Here is a 16,870-nt window from a genome sequence, read left to right as displayed (position 1 = left end):
GTCCTTGCTGCAGTGGCAGGCTGCCTGTGGGTCACAGGGGTAACTTTCTCAAGTGTCTTCCATCTTCCAGCAGACTAGCACAGGTGCATTTTTATGCAGCCACAGGATTCCAAGAAATTGAGGAAGAGCCTTAAAAACTTCTTGAAGCTCAGGTCTAGCATGCTGTCATTTCTGCTACAATTCTATTGGCTAAGCCAGTCATAAAGCTAGCCCAAATTCCACCTCTTGAGAGCAGCTGCTAAAGTTGACTGTGCTATTGTTGTCATTGAATTTCCCACACGGTGTCACCAAAGGCAGATTTTGTTTTTTACCTATCTCCACCTACTTTTACTCCTCTGTAAAATGAAGATGATCCAGTTGTTATGTCCCATTTTAAGTATATAGCTTATCCTGTTTCTCAGAGAACATGAGCCATGTTGATGATGTGTTTGTAAGGTCTCTCCAGTCCTAAAGTGATACATTTGCATGGGTGGGAAGTGAGGCTGGACTGCTTTTCTTATGTTTCCTTGGGGAGGGATGTAGACCCATTCCCTCACTCTTGAATTTGTCTATCTCAGCTGACATTCTGCTCAGTGGGAGGTACAGGTACCCATTCAAATTAGCTCAGTTCAGCATCCAAAGCTGCCCCCTACCCCTTCAGGAAGCCTCTTCTTTTCCTTTCTTCCTCTCCCCGCCCCTGCCCCTTTGACAGTACTTGGCTTTGAACTCAGAGCCTATCCTTGTTAACCAGGTGCTCCACTACTTGAGTCATGCCCCCAGCCTTTTACGCTTTAGTTATTTTTCAAATAGGGTGTCATATTTATGCCCAGACAAGCCTGCACTGCAGTTCTCCTATTTTTACTTCCCAAGTAGTAGGATGACAGGCTTCACAGCCTACAGTCCATCCTTCTGTGATGATACAGACAAATCAAAGCATTGTGACACTTTGGAGATTTCCTTAGACGTAATGCCATTTGACCTGTTTGTATTATAAACTACTGTTTTGGGGAGGGGAGTGGCAACAACAAATTTCACAGAATTCATTGCACACATCTTCAATAGTAATATATGGCTATATATATATATATAGAGACATATTCAGCAAATACAAATGGTTCTAACGTATCCTAATAATTTGTTAGTGTTCATTTTTTTGGTCATCACTTTGTTATACACTGAAAATATTGACTAACTAGCTTGGACCTCAGTGAGATAATTTCTCAATTTGTAATATAGACACATATTTCTTTCCTGTTTTATAGCTGATGAAAGGTATGCAGTTTATAGCAAGTAATATGCTTACACGCATAGACAATGGTTAAAAGCCTTGTGATTATACAGAAAGATGTGCAGACTTGTAACAACTTTCTTGAAAAATGCCTCAACACTTGAGGAGCAACAAAAATTATTTTCTTCAGTTTAGATGCATAATGCTACTTTTTGTAGCCTCCCTCTAGGTATTTCAAATTCTGTAGCTATACAATTAATTTTTATAGCTAGGAAAGTAATTTTTATCGTCTGTAAAATGTTTTACTACCAGAGGAGATTATCACTCACTGCAGAAACTTAAAAATAGAGGAAAGAATCGATCTGTGTTTTCTCCTTGCTAGCCACTGTTAGCATTTTAGTGTGTTTGCAGGTTGCTATTTTTAGATGAAAGAAAATGTTAGGTTATTTCTCCCCCTTCTTCTGCAAGGTTATTTGGTCTAATGATATTAGGAAACTCTCTTTTTGGATAGACATTTTCAGCTGGCTGGCATTGTAGTGATTTCATTTCACACCACAGCTGTGGGGTGAAGGTTTAGAAGAAACCAGGGGGTTCATTTCAGTGATGGTGGTAATTTACATTTTTTTCCTAGTAGGGTTGGGTAAGAGTTTGGGGAAAACATTTTTAAAGAAGAAACAGAGAAGACACATATGCTGTGATCCTAAATATAAAAACATGGAAACTGAATGAGGAAAAATAATTGCAGAACCTAAGATTGGGTAGTAACTCATTTTCCTTCTAAAATAATGAAAGCAAAAGCTGGTCTTTATTTTGAAGATTCTGATTTTCCTAAATAATTCACAACAGTAAATAGCTATAATTAGGATTCATCACACGTAATCAGTTTCCAAATTATTTCATGAATACATTATCTATTGCCATGAACCCCTTGTTTTCCTTGCCCCAAGTCAACCTTCAAGCCATTTGAAGTTCAATGGCCTTTGAAATCAATGCTTGCAGATCACAATGTCCACATGTCCGGGATACCAGGTCTGGCTGTCTTTGCTCCATGAAGTGTCTTAGTCCTGTATCTTTTGGACAATTAAATTTTTTGATTCGGTGTGTGCTTGGAAGGGAGAAGTATTCCAAGAGCCTCTCACTGCATGTTAAGTGCTGTTCCCTGACTCTAAGCCAGAGCTTAGATGTTGGCAGAGCTAACTGCTCAAAATGTAGTGATTTCATTTCCAACCTTTGCACACCAAGATTACATAGCCCAAACAAATTTTCTGCTTACACACACACACACACTAAAAACACAGCATTTCTGCAAAAATAAAACAATCTTTATAATGGGAAGAAGTTAAAAAAGACAAGGGTAATGTAATCACCATAAGCTATTGAAGGAATTAATGGTGGTTCGTGAGGTTCAATAACTGAGAAACCTAATAAAAAGAGCTGCAATTAAAGCAGTTCAATTTTTATAAAGGGAGGGAGGATCATAGGTTGGGCTTCCCCTCAAGTAAACTCGAAGAAATGACCGTGAGAGTAAGTGGTTTGTTTGGTAACTGTCCCTACAGGGCAGCAGGGAGGCAGGAGAGAACCCAGGGGAAATCCAAACATGGCTTCTGCTTCAATGGGGAATCTACAATTCAGAATACAGCTTAATGGCACTGTTCACTGCTTCTTGTCTGTCCAGCAGGCATCATAGGGGTGGAGATCCCATCATTTGCAGCACCAGCCCATTAGGTGGCAGGCTGCACATGCTTGCAGATGACCATTGGCCCACAGTAAACGTGGAATGCCAAAGACAGGAGGAAGGTAGCTGCAAGGGATGTGGTGGTTTCACAGACCTAGCTTGAACCCTACTTCCAACTACTTATGTGTGGAATTCAGGAAATGACTCCATCTAAGCCATAGTTCCTTTATTTGTAAAATGAATGTCAAGACAGGCTCATGTCAGTCCATATGGGGTGGTTTTGTTCCCTTACAACAGACAAGGCTTGGGTTGGTTGTGGGACAAACATTTTGTTACAATGTGAATCACAAACTGTCATGTCTATAGTATACAGTCCTGGCCTCTGGACAGTTAGGGTAGACATCAGGAAGAATCCAGTCTTCTTGGTGGGGAGAAGAGACTTCAAAATTTAGATTAGATAATCACTACGGCTGGATGGTTCGGCTTTGCTGAATCACACTTAGAGGCAACTATTTTAAGAACTCCTGCCAGGGTTCTCTTCCACTGATTTTTCCAACTACCCATGAGGTAATTCATATCCTTACAAAAATGTGCTTTCCTGTTACTTGCAACCTAAGACTCTTAGCCAAATAAAACCCAGTTGTTTCTTAACAATTGAATGGATGGCTAGTACCTTTTCATCACCATTTATGCAGTTATTTGTTTTGTACTTGTGCCCAGAGCCAGTAAAGAGCAGAATCCCCAATCTTGTAGTCCTTCCTGCAATCTTTTTGCTAGCAAAGCTTAGATTTTGCTATTAGATGAATTTCAGTATCACTAGGATGCTCAATATGTAACAATATATAAACAATTAACTATAAGCAGCTCAAACCAAAAGCTTATTCTTTCATAGCTTTGTCAACTATCTGCCTAGGGCCCTTCTGTCCTATCAATATAGGAATTGTGAGTAGGAAAATAAAAGCTTTACCAGGGTTGGTAGTCTAGACACTTGAGTGACCAAGCCTAGTGGCTAGACTGGTAGACTCAGCTTATTGCTCCTAACCCTGAGAGCTGGGGGCCTACTGCTCTGGGCTTTAGAAACAGACTTACTGTTCTGGTTCTCAGGTTGGTGGCTTATGGCTCTACCACCAGCAGCATAGTAATACTGAGCCTGGGAAATCAAGGAAGTCTTTCAGGACCTTAGTCTGAAAAATTCAAGAGGGTAGAAAATGCATTACATTTATAATACCACCAAATTTCCTGTTGGTATATTCCATTGTTCTTTGTGTGTGTAGTACTGGGGCTTGAAATCAGGGCTTCATGTGCTGTCCCAGATTTGGACTTATGGCATTTGAGTCATGCCTCCAGCTTTTTTTGCTGGTTAATTGGAGACCAGTTGAACCATGATCCTCAGATGTCAGCTTCTTGAGTATAGGCATGAACCACTGACCAGTACCTGGTTAAGATTGTATTAACCAGCATTGTTTTCACTGGATGTTGCCCAACTACCAGTCAGTGGTTTTGAACAACAGAAAATCATTCTCTCAGTAGTTCAAGAGACCAGAAACCTAAAATCAATATTAGTTCCCAATCACAGCAATTACAGGGCTGAACTCCCCTGGAGGACCCAGGGGAGAATCATTTCTTACTTCATTTTTGATGGCTTCTTGCTGGCATTTCTGGGTTTGGGAGCCACAATATTAATCTGTTTGTCCTACCTTCTGTGTAAAAGCTTCCTCTGCTTAACTCTTATAAAGGTCCATGTGACTGCATTTAGGATCTGCAAGAATAATCCAGGGTAACCTCCCAACTCAACATCCTTAATTTTTATTTTTTATTTTTTTTGCCACTCATGGTGCCTGAACTCTGGGCCTGGGCGCTGCCCCTCAGCTCTTCAGCTCAAGGCTAGTGCTCTACCACTTGAGCCACAGTACCACTTTTTCTGCTTATGTTGTGCTAAGGAATGGAACCCAGGGCCTCATGCATGCAAGGCAAGCACTCTACCACTGAGCCACCTTCCCAGCCCCAACATCCTTAATTTTATCTAAAATGACCTCTCAGCCCCAACATCCTTAATTTTATCTAAAATGACCTCCCCTCTTTTGTTGTGTAAAGAAACCCCCACAGGTTTCAGGGATTAGGAAAAGGGGAGGGTCATTTGTACACATACAAAGGTTATGTGTAAAATCTGATTTGTAGACTACAGTCCCTGCTGCTCCCTCAGCATGCCTATATTGCCCGACTCCCAGACGTTCCCAACTGTATTCAACATAAGCCTGAAAATGGCAACTTTTCTCTATTACTGTCATTGTCCCTAGTGATCCCTGAGAGCCTGTCCTCAATTGTGGAATTACCTTAATGTGTACTGCATCTTCAAAAGCACGTCTTAAGCTTTCCTTTAAAAATGCCTTCATTTGCCACCCTCTGACTTTCCAGGCCTTTATTTCGCTAGGTCTTCCAAAGAAAATTCTTGTCAAATAACATTTGATCATACACTTGTGTGCTCAAGCATCTAGTAGCTCCTTATCAGCTTTCATTACCTATAAGCAGCATACTAAGTAAGGCTTTTTAGAGATCTTAAGCATCAAAAATACTGTATCCCACATGAAATGTCCAACATCTCTAGCCATAAACGAAATGCCAATCAGGACAATATTGAGATTCCGCCTCACCCCAGTTAGAATGGCCCTTATCAAGAAAACTCAATAATAGATGCTGGTAATGATGTGGAGAAAAGGGACCACCACTACACTGTTGATGGAAATGTAGTTGTTCAACCACTCTGAAAAACAGTATGAAGGTTTCTCAAAAGACTAAACATATGACCCAGCAATTCCACTCCTGGGCATTTATCCAACTGACCACAAACCAGGCCACACTAAGGCTACCAGGCACAACCATGTTCACTGCAGCATTGTTCACCATAGCCAAGATATGGGATCAACCCAGATGATCCTCAGTGGATGAATGCGTTAAGAAAATCTGGTATAGGGCTGGGAAAGTGGCTCAGTGGTAGAGCGCTTGCCTTGCATGCCTGAGGCCCTGGGTTTGATTCCACAGCACCACATAAGCAAAAAGAAAAAAAGCCGGAAGTGACGCTGTGGCTCAGGTAGTAGAGCACTAGCCTTGAGCTGAAGAGCTGAGGGATAGTGCCCAGGCCCAAAGTTCAGGCCCCACGACCAGACACCGCCCCCCCCAAAAAAAGAAAATGTGGTATATATATACAATGGAATTTTACACCTCCATCAGAAAAAATGATATCGCCTCATCCATAAGGAAATGGTTAAGACTTGGAAAAAATTGTATTAAGCAAAATAAGCCAGACCCAAAGAAACAGAGGTTGCCTGTTTTCCCTCATTTGTAGTAATTAGAATGTGTCTACAAATCTACAATGGAGGGCGAGACAAAAAACTACACTTAGGCACAATAAATTAAACAGGACTCCAAACATTTATACTGTGAGACCAAAGGAGGATATTCTCAGGAGAGGTTCACAAAGGCTTAATGTGCATATGATCAAATAAAATGATGTTTATCAAAATGAATTCCAAGAAGTGAAAAAGGGTTTTTGTTATTTTACCTTTTTTCCCTGTCACTGCTTTTGATTTAATGTATGTAAGTTTATCTGCTTAGTGATACTTAGACTGTTGAAAATGAACTATACAACTTGTGAGGGGAGGGGGTCAGGAGAAAGAAAACTGGGGAGAAAATGAGGAAAGAGGTGACACTGTTCAAAAAGAAATGTACTCATTACTTGACTTACATAATGGTAGCCCCTCTGTACATCACCATCACCTTTACAATAAAAATTAAAAACCTGTCTCCTGTATGAGGACATGGCTCAAGTGTTTTAGAGGGTTTGTTTGGCATGTGCAAAGCACGTGGATGTTTATGTCTGTCCTTGTGCCTGTACCACACTACTTTCATTAGTGTAGCTTTGTGGCTAAGTCTCCAAATGAGGACATGGCCATTCTGAGTTTATCTCTACATTCTGGCTGCCATAAGGCAAGCAGCTTCTCCTTCCTCCTGTTTCTGCCTTGTTATAAGTCCTAAGTGTGGAGTCAGCCATGGTCTGAAACCTCTAAAAATCTTATTTTCATTTTGTCATAACAACAGAAAGCATTACAAATGGAATGGTGTGTTTAACTTACTTTTCAAATTGCTCATTGCTAATGCATAAAAATATCACTTTTTAAGTGCTTGACTTTTTAATCCTACAGCAATTTAACAAATTCTGCAGCTGGATAAAAAGTCAAACATATATAAAGTGTGATATTCTTCTGAAAAATGGCTCTGGTAGGTTGTGTGTGCATGTGTGTATTTTTTCCTCATTGGTCCTGGGGCTTGAACTCTGGGTCTGGGCAGTGTCCCTGAACTTTTATGTTCAAGGCTGGCTCTACCACTTGTACCATAGCTCCACTTCTGTTTTTTTGTGGTTTATTGGAAGTAAGAGTCTCATGGCCTTTCATGCCTGGGTTGGCTTTTAACTGTGATCCTCAGATCATAGCCTCTTGAATAGTTAGACTTACAGGCGTAAGCCACCAGGGCCCAGCTATGTGTACACATTTTTAATGATCTTCATGAGTTCATGTAATTTGTGATGAAAGATATTTTTACTTTTTCCCCAATTTGGATGACTCTTAGCTAAAAATGAGAAAAAAATCTTCCAACTCTGTAATTTTAACATGTTTTACACACTCTACACAGACATATATAGATGTATCACTTTCAGAGTTTATGGAGTATGTTACAGAAAGGGTAAGAAGCACTTTAGTCTCTGTAGTTAAAGAACATGTACCATTGAAAACATTCCAGTGTCAACAACAGTTTATTTTGAGGCAGGTTTTACTATGTTACCCAGTCTGATCTCAAATTATAGGATTTAATGGATCTTCTTGTTTCAGCTTCCTGAATAGCTGGGACTATATATAGGATGTACCACCATACCTGGCTAGTCAATAGCAATGGAAATTATGCATATATTATATGAACAGCTGTTGTACTTGTTCTTTACTATAATCTTCAATACATTTTGAAAAACTGAAGAAATAAATTTGAGTCTTCATGTCTAAATTTTATTATACAAGCTATACATACAAAATGAAATTCTTATCAAAGATTCATCTGAATCTGAAAAATAACTTAAACCAATAAGTGAGTATGTATGTTTATCTCCAGCAACATACACATACTTCAATGTTTGCAGTGACTAGCATTGCTTCTGGATTATGCAAGGCAGCATTTGCTAAATAAGGGATCCAAAGTTCTAGATTTTAAGTATCTAGATAAAAACAACAACAACAAAAACAGCTTAATTCAAATTATAGTAAAATCCAAAGTCTTGGGTGAGGGTGTAGCTCAATGGTAGAGGTCATGTGTAGCATACATGAGATCTTAAAGTCCAGTCCCTAGTACCTCTCCCACCCCTAATCCCTCAGCTTCTCCTTTAATGTTCCCTATTCTCCTCAAAGATTCCAACAGAAGTTATTTTAAAAACTAACTCTAGAATTCTCCCCCTACCTCCTAACAAGATATATGGAAGTGAATGATTTAAGCTTTAAAAAGGTAATGTATTTTTGGCATCAGTAATACAAAATTCACATATTCATATCTGTGTACAAAAATACAACTATAAAATTTAGTCTTCAAATTTAAAAATTTTGGCTATTAAAACAAGGCAGTTATTAATATATGTTGTACATATAATTATAAAAGGCAGACATTTAAAGTCTTTTTTTTCTTTGCTGATACTAAGGCTTGAAATCAAGGCCTAGGCACTGTCCCTGAGCTTCTTTTTGTTCAAGGCTAGTGCTCTACCACTTGAGCCATAGTGCCACTTCTCACTTTTTCTGAGTTTATTGGAAATAAAGTCTCATGGACTTTCCTGCCCGGGCTGGCTTTGAACCAGATCCTTAGATCTCAGCCTCCTGAGTAGATAGGATTACAGTGGTGAGCTACCTGTGCCTGGCTCAAAGTATTTATTAATCCCAATTACAATGACAAAAAATGTTTATCTAAAAATATTCCAATATTCAAATACAGAACTATGGAGCAACAGCCCTTTTACTAGTCATAACTTGAATTCTGGTTTGTAAGTGAACAGGGACCAGAAGTGAAAGGTAGGTTGGATAAGGTAGAAGACAAAGAGAATAGCAGAGGTATAATAACATTTGTTGTGTTCTCTTTCTTTTTTTGAGGTCCTGGATCAAACCCAGGACTTTACACATGCTAGATAACTACTCTACTCTAAGCTACACCCTCAGGCCAAACCTATGTTTAGGAAGGGTAAAATCAAAAGTGCTTAATACAAAAAAATTTTCATGTTGCTAATTATCCTTAAGTGCCACAAAACATTCGTTATCCAAATAGCTTTACTGGAGCTGTTCAAACTTCAACTATTACTATTATTACAATTCAAACAAATTTCCAATATTTGTCAGTTATCTTACACATGTACATAAATATCAGGAGAGTTTAAATACTTTTGTTTTACTATTTTAATTTTTGCTGGAAGATGCAGGATTTTATCTTGCATCAGTTACGTGGACTTGTCAGAAGTAAATTAAATATGAACTTAATAGAAAAAGTACTTGCTAGTTACAATGACATCATGATCTGGAAGAACTGAAGCTTTTTATCTCTTGCTCCATTTTCTATGTAAAGGGTAGGAAAAAAATAGTAAGTTTCAATATGAAAAAAAGCAAAAACAAAACAATTTAATTGCTACTAAAAAAATTAACCCTCCTAAGGATATCAAGGCTAGGTAAACTAATCAAATTCACTGGTTTCTTATATATTAATATTTTATACTTTACAACCAACAGTTTTTTTCTTTCTTTTTTTTTGTCAGTCGTGGGGTTTGAACTCTGGGCCTGAGTGCTATCTCTCAGCTCTTCAGCTCAAGGTGAGTGCTCTACCACTTGAGCTACAGCGCCACTTCCGGTTTTCTGGTGGTTTATTGGTGATAGGAGTCTTTCCTGCCCGGGCTGGCTTTGAACCGCGATCCTCAGATCTCAGCCTCCTGAGTAGCTAGGATTACAGGTGTGAGCCACCAGCGCCCGGCTACAACCAACAGTTTTACACTCGTACATTACATACTGTATTTATCATGTTCTAATAGGCATATGACAAACACAATTTTATGCTTTACAGGCATTGGTAAGATGCATATGGAATACAGCTAATGCATATTTTTAAAAATTAATACTCTAGTACCACCTGTAAGTATTTAAAACAAGTAAGTCGCTTGGTACGGATGGCTCACACCTGTAATCCTAGCTACTCAGGAGACTGAGATCTGAGGATCACAGTTCAAAGCCAGCCCAGGCAGGAAAGTAAGTCTATGATACTCATCTCTATTAAACCACTAGAAAACCGGAAGTGGTGCTGTGGCTCAAGTGGTAGAGCGCTAGCCTTGAGCTGAAGAGCCAAGGGACAGCACCCAAGCCCAGAGTTCAAGCCCCACGACAAAACAAAAAAACAAAAAAAATCCCAAGTCTATCTAAAAAGAGCTAATTATCTTCATTAAAATATATAAAATAGGAAGTGGTGCTGTGGTTCAAGCAGTAGAGTGCTCACCTTGAGCTGAAGAGCACAGGGACAGTGCCCAAACCCAGAGTTCAAGCCCCATGACTGACAAAAAAAACAAAAAACAAAAAAAATATAAAATAAAGAATTCTCAGGAGTTGGGAGTACCAGTGACCCATGTTTCTAGTCTCCATCACTTAGGAGGTTGAAATCTAAGGATCACAGTTCAAAATCAATTCAAGAAGACAAATCTTAGAGACTCATCTCCAATTAAGCAGCAAAAAGCCAGAAGTGGAGGTTTGGTTCAAAGGCAGAGCACCAGCTTTGAGCAGAAAAAGCCAAGCAAGAACGGGAGGCCTTGAGTTTAAGAGAACCTACCAGCACATACAAGCTCATTGAAACTGCAATTCCATTGTTCATTATAAAGAAAAATCAATGTAGCTAGGAAAAATTCATGATCCACATATTAAAATAGCATTTAAATTTCTTTTTTATAGTTTGAGACATGGTCTCACTATGTATTCTTGGCTGAACTTGAACTATGTACCACAAGGTACCTAGAATTCGGTCCTCTTTCAACCTCCCAAGGGCTGAAACTATAAGCATGTGCTATCAAACCTGACTTCTAAACATTTAATAATCAGTTAAATAAAAGCTTCTGCCATTTTTTTTGTTGTTGGTCGTGGGGCCTGAACTCTGGGCCTGGGCGCTGCCCCTCAGCTCTTCAGCTCAAGGTGAGCTCTCTATCGCTTGAGCCACAGCACCACTTCCAGTTTTCTAGTGGTTTATTGGAGTTAAGAGTCTCATGGACTTTCCTGCCTGGTCTGGCTTTGAACAGTGATCCTCAGATCTCAGTCTCCTGAGTAGCTAGGATTACAGGCATGAGCCACTGGTGCCTGGCAAGCTTCTGCCATTTTATAGAAGAGATATTTTATGTGGCAAAAAGAACATTTAAAGGCCCTGAGTTTGATTACTTAGTACCACAAAAGCAGAAAAAACTGGAAGTGGCATTGTGGCTCAAGTGGTAGAGCGCTAGCCTTGAGCTGAAGAGCCAAGGGACAGCACCCAGGCCCAGAGTTCAGGCCATGACCGACAAAAAAAGTCTCCTAAAAAAATTCAACTCAGGGAGGGTGGGGGGAGGATGGGAAGGGATGGGAAAGGGAAACAAAGGAGGAGGCTACAATGCTTGATAAGAAATGTACTCATTATCTTGTCCATGTAATTGTAACCCCTCTGTACAGTATTTTCACAATAAAAAATAAAAATTTAAAATTAAAAAAAAAATCTAGTAGAGACATTTGCTGGACAATACTTCAACAAAATCATATGCACACACACACAAAATTCAACTCAGTAACTTACCTGAATAAGTGTGGTTTTATCATAGTCCCCACGATGTTGATAAATACACTGGCTGAGCACTGCATATAAATTTTCCAGTTGAAATATATTGTATTGTTCACTTTTTTTAACAACAGCCTTTAAAATATCCTAAAAGAAAAAACACGAGTGTTTCCACATGTATGATAAAATTATCTGAGACAAGAAATATAATTCTAAAAGTTTGGGAAAGTGCCATTGTAAAAGACAAGAGAGAGAATGGACTAAAGCATTTGAGATGTGATAGCCCCTGACACTTAGCTATACTTAACTTCATCATCATTCTGTGATCCTGGCCTTTGCACTGTATGAACTTCATTCTCAAAACTACCAGAGGAAGATGCCAATTTCAGTTTTATCCAAAATTTCTACACACAAATTTAAAAATAACCTCAAATTAGATTAATAGTGTATTTAATGGCAGTATAGACATAGTACGATCAAGTCCATTATATAAAAACTAAAAATAATACTACTTAAATGATAAGTTACTTATCACTTCAGGGCTCACTTTATAAAACAGACTTTTTCTAGTTATTATCCTTTTTCCCTCAAGACTAAAATCATATAAATGGTAGACTCACTGTATTTCTGCAATTATCCAAATGTGGCCCTACCAGGCTGTGCCATCACAATGAAGTATAAAAAACAAAACAAAACAAAAACCCCAAAACATAAAATGGTTGCACAGTGGCTGGGAAGAAGGCTCAGTGGTAGAGTGCTTGTCTCACATGCATGAGGCCCTAGGTTCGATTCCTCAGTACCATATAAGCAGAAAAAGTCTGAAGTGTCTCTGTGGCTCAAGTGGTAGAACAACAGCCTTGAGTTGAGAAGCTGAGGGACAGCGCCCAGGCCCAGAGTTCAAGCCCCATGACCACCACCACCACCACCAAAAAAACAAAAAGTTGCACATAATGGTCATGAAAACAAGTGAGAAAACAATCATTTAAGTATAGGTCAACAAACACACTAATTCTCTCCTTTATGTAAGTTAATATTCTCAAAAAAGGTCATTATTTATTTATTGCATGTCTAATAGATATACTCAACTTTTACAGCCTCTTTTTTGTCAGTTATAATACTTAGGGAAAGTAAAAAGCTGAAGTAGTCTGAATAAATGACTATCTATAATTGACTAAATGATATGCCTGTATAATGAGTAAAATAAGGCTGGAAAATACATTAGAACTGATTAATAAGGCAATTAATTACTATATTTAACCCCTCAAAACATGGTGAACTAAAGTTCTTCTTTTTATAGTTATGAGATTTGTGAGATTTTAATTTCACTTTTTTTTTTTTTTTTTTGATTTGTCATGGGTCTTGAACTCAGCCTGGGCGCTGTCCCTGAGTTCATTAGCTCAAGGTGAGCACTCTAACACTTGAGTCATAGTGCCATTTCTGGTTTTCTGGTGGCTAATTAGATAAGAGTCTCATGGATGTTCCTGCCCGGGCTGGCTTTGAACTGCGATCCTAGATCTCAGCCTCCTGAGTAGCTAGGATTACAGATGTGAGCCACTGGTGCCCAGCTTCATATATATATATATTGTCGGCGTGGGGCTTGAACTCTGGGCCTGGGCGCTGTCCCTCAGCTCTTCAGCTCAAGGCGAGCGCTCTACCACTTGAGCTACAGCGCCACTTCCGGTTTTCTGGTGGTTTATTGGAGATAGGAGTCTCACGGTCTTTCCTGCCCGGGCTAGCTTTGAACCGCGATCCTCAGATCTCAGCCTCCTGAGTAGCTAGGATTACAGGCGTGAGCCACCAGCGCCCGGCTTCATATATTTTTTAAAGTTAGTTTTTTCAACTAAGTCATCTTAGTCACTCAGGAGGCTGAGATCTAAGGATCAAAGTTCAAAGCCAGCCTGGGCAGACAAATCCAAGAGACTCTTGTCTATAATTAACAAGCAAAAAGCCAGAAATGGAAACCTGACTTAAAGTGGTAGAGTATTAGGCTTAAAAAAAACAAAACAAAAAAATATATATATATCTCAGGGCTGGGAAGGTGGCTCAGTGGTAGAGTGCTTGCCTTGCATACATGAGGCCCTGGGTTGGATTCTTCAGCACCACATAAGCAGAAAAAGCCGATGTGGCGCTGTGGCTCAAGTGGTAGAAGGCTAACCTTGAGCTGAGGGACAGCGCCCAGGCCCAGAGTTCAGGCTCACAACAGACAAAAAAAAAAAAAAAAAAAAAATTAAAAAATATAAAATTTTATTTCAATAACTAGTTTTGAGTATTAGGCTTTAACAGATAAGAAGATAAGCAAAAGTGTGAAACCCTGAGATCAAGCTACAGCACTGACACAAATAGAAACAAAATTTAGGACAACCAAAGCAATTTGAACCAGATTCTAAAACAGGAGGGAAAAACCAATAGGGATGGCTGGGAAGGTGGCTCAGTGGTAGAGTGCTTGCCTCACAGGCATGAGGCCCTGGGCTCAATTCCTCAGTATCACATAAGCAGAAAAAGCTGGAAGTGTCGCTATGGTTCAAATGGTAGGGTGCTAGACTTGAGCTTACGAGCTGAGGGACAGTGCCTAGGCCCAGAGTTCAAGCCCCATGACTGACAAAAACAAAAACACAAAAAACTATAGGGATGAAGGAGAAAGAGAGAAAAGAAAAATTTCCAACTGGACAAGTTGGTTTGTTACCTGCAGATTTACCATGTACTTGGATTCCCTTCAATCATGTCAAAACAAAAAAAATTTATCTGGAGAAATACCTTTGGTAAGTATATATAGTTCTATATAATACAAATCCAAATATTTTCAGACTTGAAATGTGGCCAAAATAAAACAACTTAAATTGGAAGTGGGATGTAATTTTTTCTAGTTTGAAGTTAAAGGATAATACATCAGTTCTATTTCAAGTATGTTAAAACAACTACACACATCCAAGGTGTTAGTTGTGAAGGTGAAGATTGCTGTTGAGGAGTGTAAAGGTGGGCATTCCAGAGTCAGCACTGCCACGTTTACTAGGTGATGATTAACCAGGAGCGCACAGTATAGAAAAGGGTAAAGAAAATCTGAGAAACTCATGAGCATGGATGAAGATAAGGACTGCTTTAGGAAGATGGCAATCAAGGGAGGAGAGTTATCAGTACTGTAAAATGCTGTTAGGATGTTATTTTATTTGAATAGTGAGGAAGAATACCAAATGGAGGGGAATGAACAGGGAAAGAGAGGTGCCAAGAAATCTGGCAGTGTATCAGAATCACTTAGCTACTTTCCCTCTGGTTCCTCTCACAGATTCTCAGATAAAATTCCTAATGGGACACAGGAAGAAGAGCAAAAAAGGGAAGCTAAGAGGAAGCAAAGTTTTAGTTCCTTGTGTACTTCCTATACAGGCATCCTGCCTCTAGTTCACAATCCAGTGTTTGGGAATTAACAGTATGTATGGAAGCATTATGATTTCAATTTACATACTTTTAACCGCTCATGGTCCACAACAAGTGAGGGTGTAGGCTGAGAGAGAATTGCCAACGCCTTCTCAACACTGATGAGTCGCTGTTGTTCTACCTGGGAACGTCTAGCTCTAGTCATTCGCAGAAGACACATTTCTAGAATGGAAAAGAGACAAATAGCAGGCAGATCAAATAACAGAATTTCACTAAAAACTAGTATTAATTCTGGGTTAATCTTGAAAACACCTGTTATTTATATTAAATGCAAATTGAAAAATAATTTTCAAATTGAGTATTTCAGGTTTGACTGCCTTGGGCACAATCCTAGAATTTAAAAGCTGAGAAAAGGTAATCTGGTACATATCTGTAATCTCAGTACTCAAGAGGATGGGACAGGAGGATGGAAAGTTCAAGGCCAGTTACCTAGTTAGACCGGATTAAAATTTTTTTTTTTTTGGGTCAGTCGTGGGGCCTGAACTCTGGGCCTGGGTGCTGTCCCTCAGCTCTTCAGCTCAAGGCTAGCGCTCTACCACTTGAGCCACAGAGCCACTTCTGGCTTTTTTCTGCTTATGTGGTGCTGAGGAATCGAACTCAAGGCCTCATGCATTCCAGGCAAGCACTCTACCACTGGGCCACCTTCCCAGTCCTCAAAATAAAAAGTTTAAAAGGGCTGGAAGTATAGCTCGATGGTGGAACATGAAAGGCCCTCTATTTAATCCTTGGTACCATTAAAATAGTAGCAGTAGCAATAGTAGTAATAATAGGTGAACAATGCACTCCTGAGTCACACTATAATCCTACCTACTCAGGAGGCTGAGAATCTCAGTTCAAAGCTAGCCTGAGCAGACAAATATGCAAAAAGTGGAACTGGAGGGGCTGAGAAGGTGGCTCAGTGGTAGAGCGCTTGCCTTGCATGCATGAGGCCCTGGGTTCGATTCCTCAATACCACATAAGCAAAAAGAAAAAAGCCGGAAGTGGCGCTGTGGCTCAAGTGGTACAGCGCTAGCCTTGAGCAGAAGAGCTGAGGGACAGCGCCCAGGCCCAGAGTTCAGGCCCCACGACCGGACCCCCCCCTCCCCCGAGAAAAAGAAAAAGTGGAACTGAAAGTGTGATTTAAATGACAGAGCACAGCTCTGAGTGAAGTACCATTGCGGGGGCGGGGGTGGATGGGGAGATCCATTTTTCTGTTAATGTAGTTTCCAAGCAGGGTTCAGCTGCTATAACACAGACACCATATGGCCTCTGTCTAGCTGAAAGTATCTGCTACCTGATTTAAGGCTATTTAAGTCTGATCCCTGAACTACAGCAATTTATTCACTGACAGATGAGAAGAATGTAGAGTGGGTATAGGTCTTTTCTAAGGCCATAAAACTAGTTGTTTTAAGAGCTCAAACAACAACTCAGATTTCCTGATCTCTATGCAAATAAGTTTGGTCCTCTAAATAGTGACTCTAATGGTATACGAAACACAAAACTATGACCCCCAAACAAAATGTGAAGTTATACACTGAAGGTTAACATATGAAGTATCCCCATGCTGTGGTTAAGGATCTTGCTCAGCATGTTTCGACTCTGTAACCGTTTTAACTCCAGAACGACTAGAAAGACAGATACATAAAATACTATCCACATTCAAAAGGCTATATCCTTGTCCATCCTATCTATTGTTACCCCAAATTCAACTCAAAAAAGTCCTTCCAAAA

The 16,870-nt window shown here is 39.6% G+C and overlaps 1 protein-coding gene across 3 annotated transcripts in view; it reads right to left on the bottom strand.

Moving 5' to 3' along the window:
• Positions 1–9,205: 9,205 nt before the first annotated feature.
• Atad2 (ATPase family AAA domain containing 2) overlaps positions 9,206–16,870 on the bottom strand; it is a 60,169-nt gene continuing 52,504 nt past the window's right edge. For all 3 annotated transcript variants that reach the window (XM_042673084.1, XM_042673085.1, XM_042673086.1), the window contains exons 26-28: positions 15,190–15,323; positions 11,751–11,879; positions 9,206–9,514 (exon numbers count right to left, since the gene is read on the bottom strand). In XM_042673084.1, coding sequence (XP_042529018.1) covers positions 9,470–9,514; positions 11,751–11,879; positions 15,190–15,323 — 308 coding nt within the window. In that variant the 3' untranslated portion in view covers positions 9,206–9,469. The remainder of the gene's footprint in view (positions 9,515–11,750; positions 11,880–15,189; positions 15,324–16,870) is intronic.

This window comes from Dipodomys spectabilis, unplaced genomic scaffold, assembly GCF_019054845.1.
Source record: "Dipodomys spectabilis isolate Male_0828 unplaced genomic scaffold, ASM1905484v1 ptg000783l, whole genome shotgun sequence".
Lineage (NCBI taxonomy): Eukaryota > Metazoa > Chordata > Mammalia > Rodentia > Heteromyidae > Dipodomys > Dipodomys spectabilis.
The sequence above is the reverse complement of the archived record's forward strand: the minus strand, read 5'-3'. Positions and strand labels throughout refer to the sequence as shown.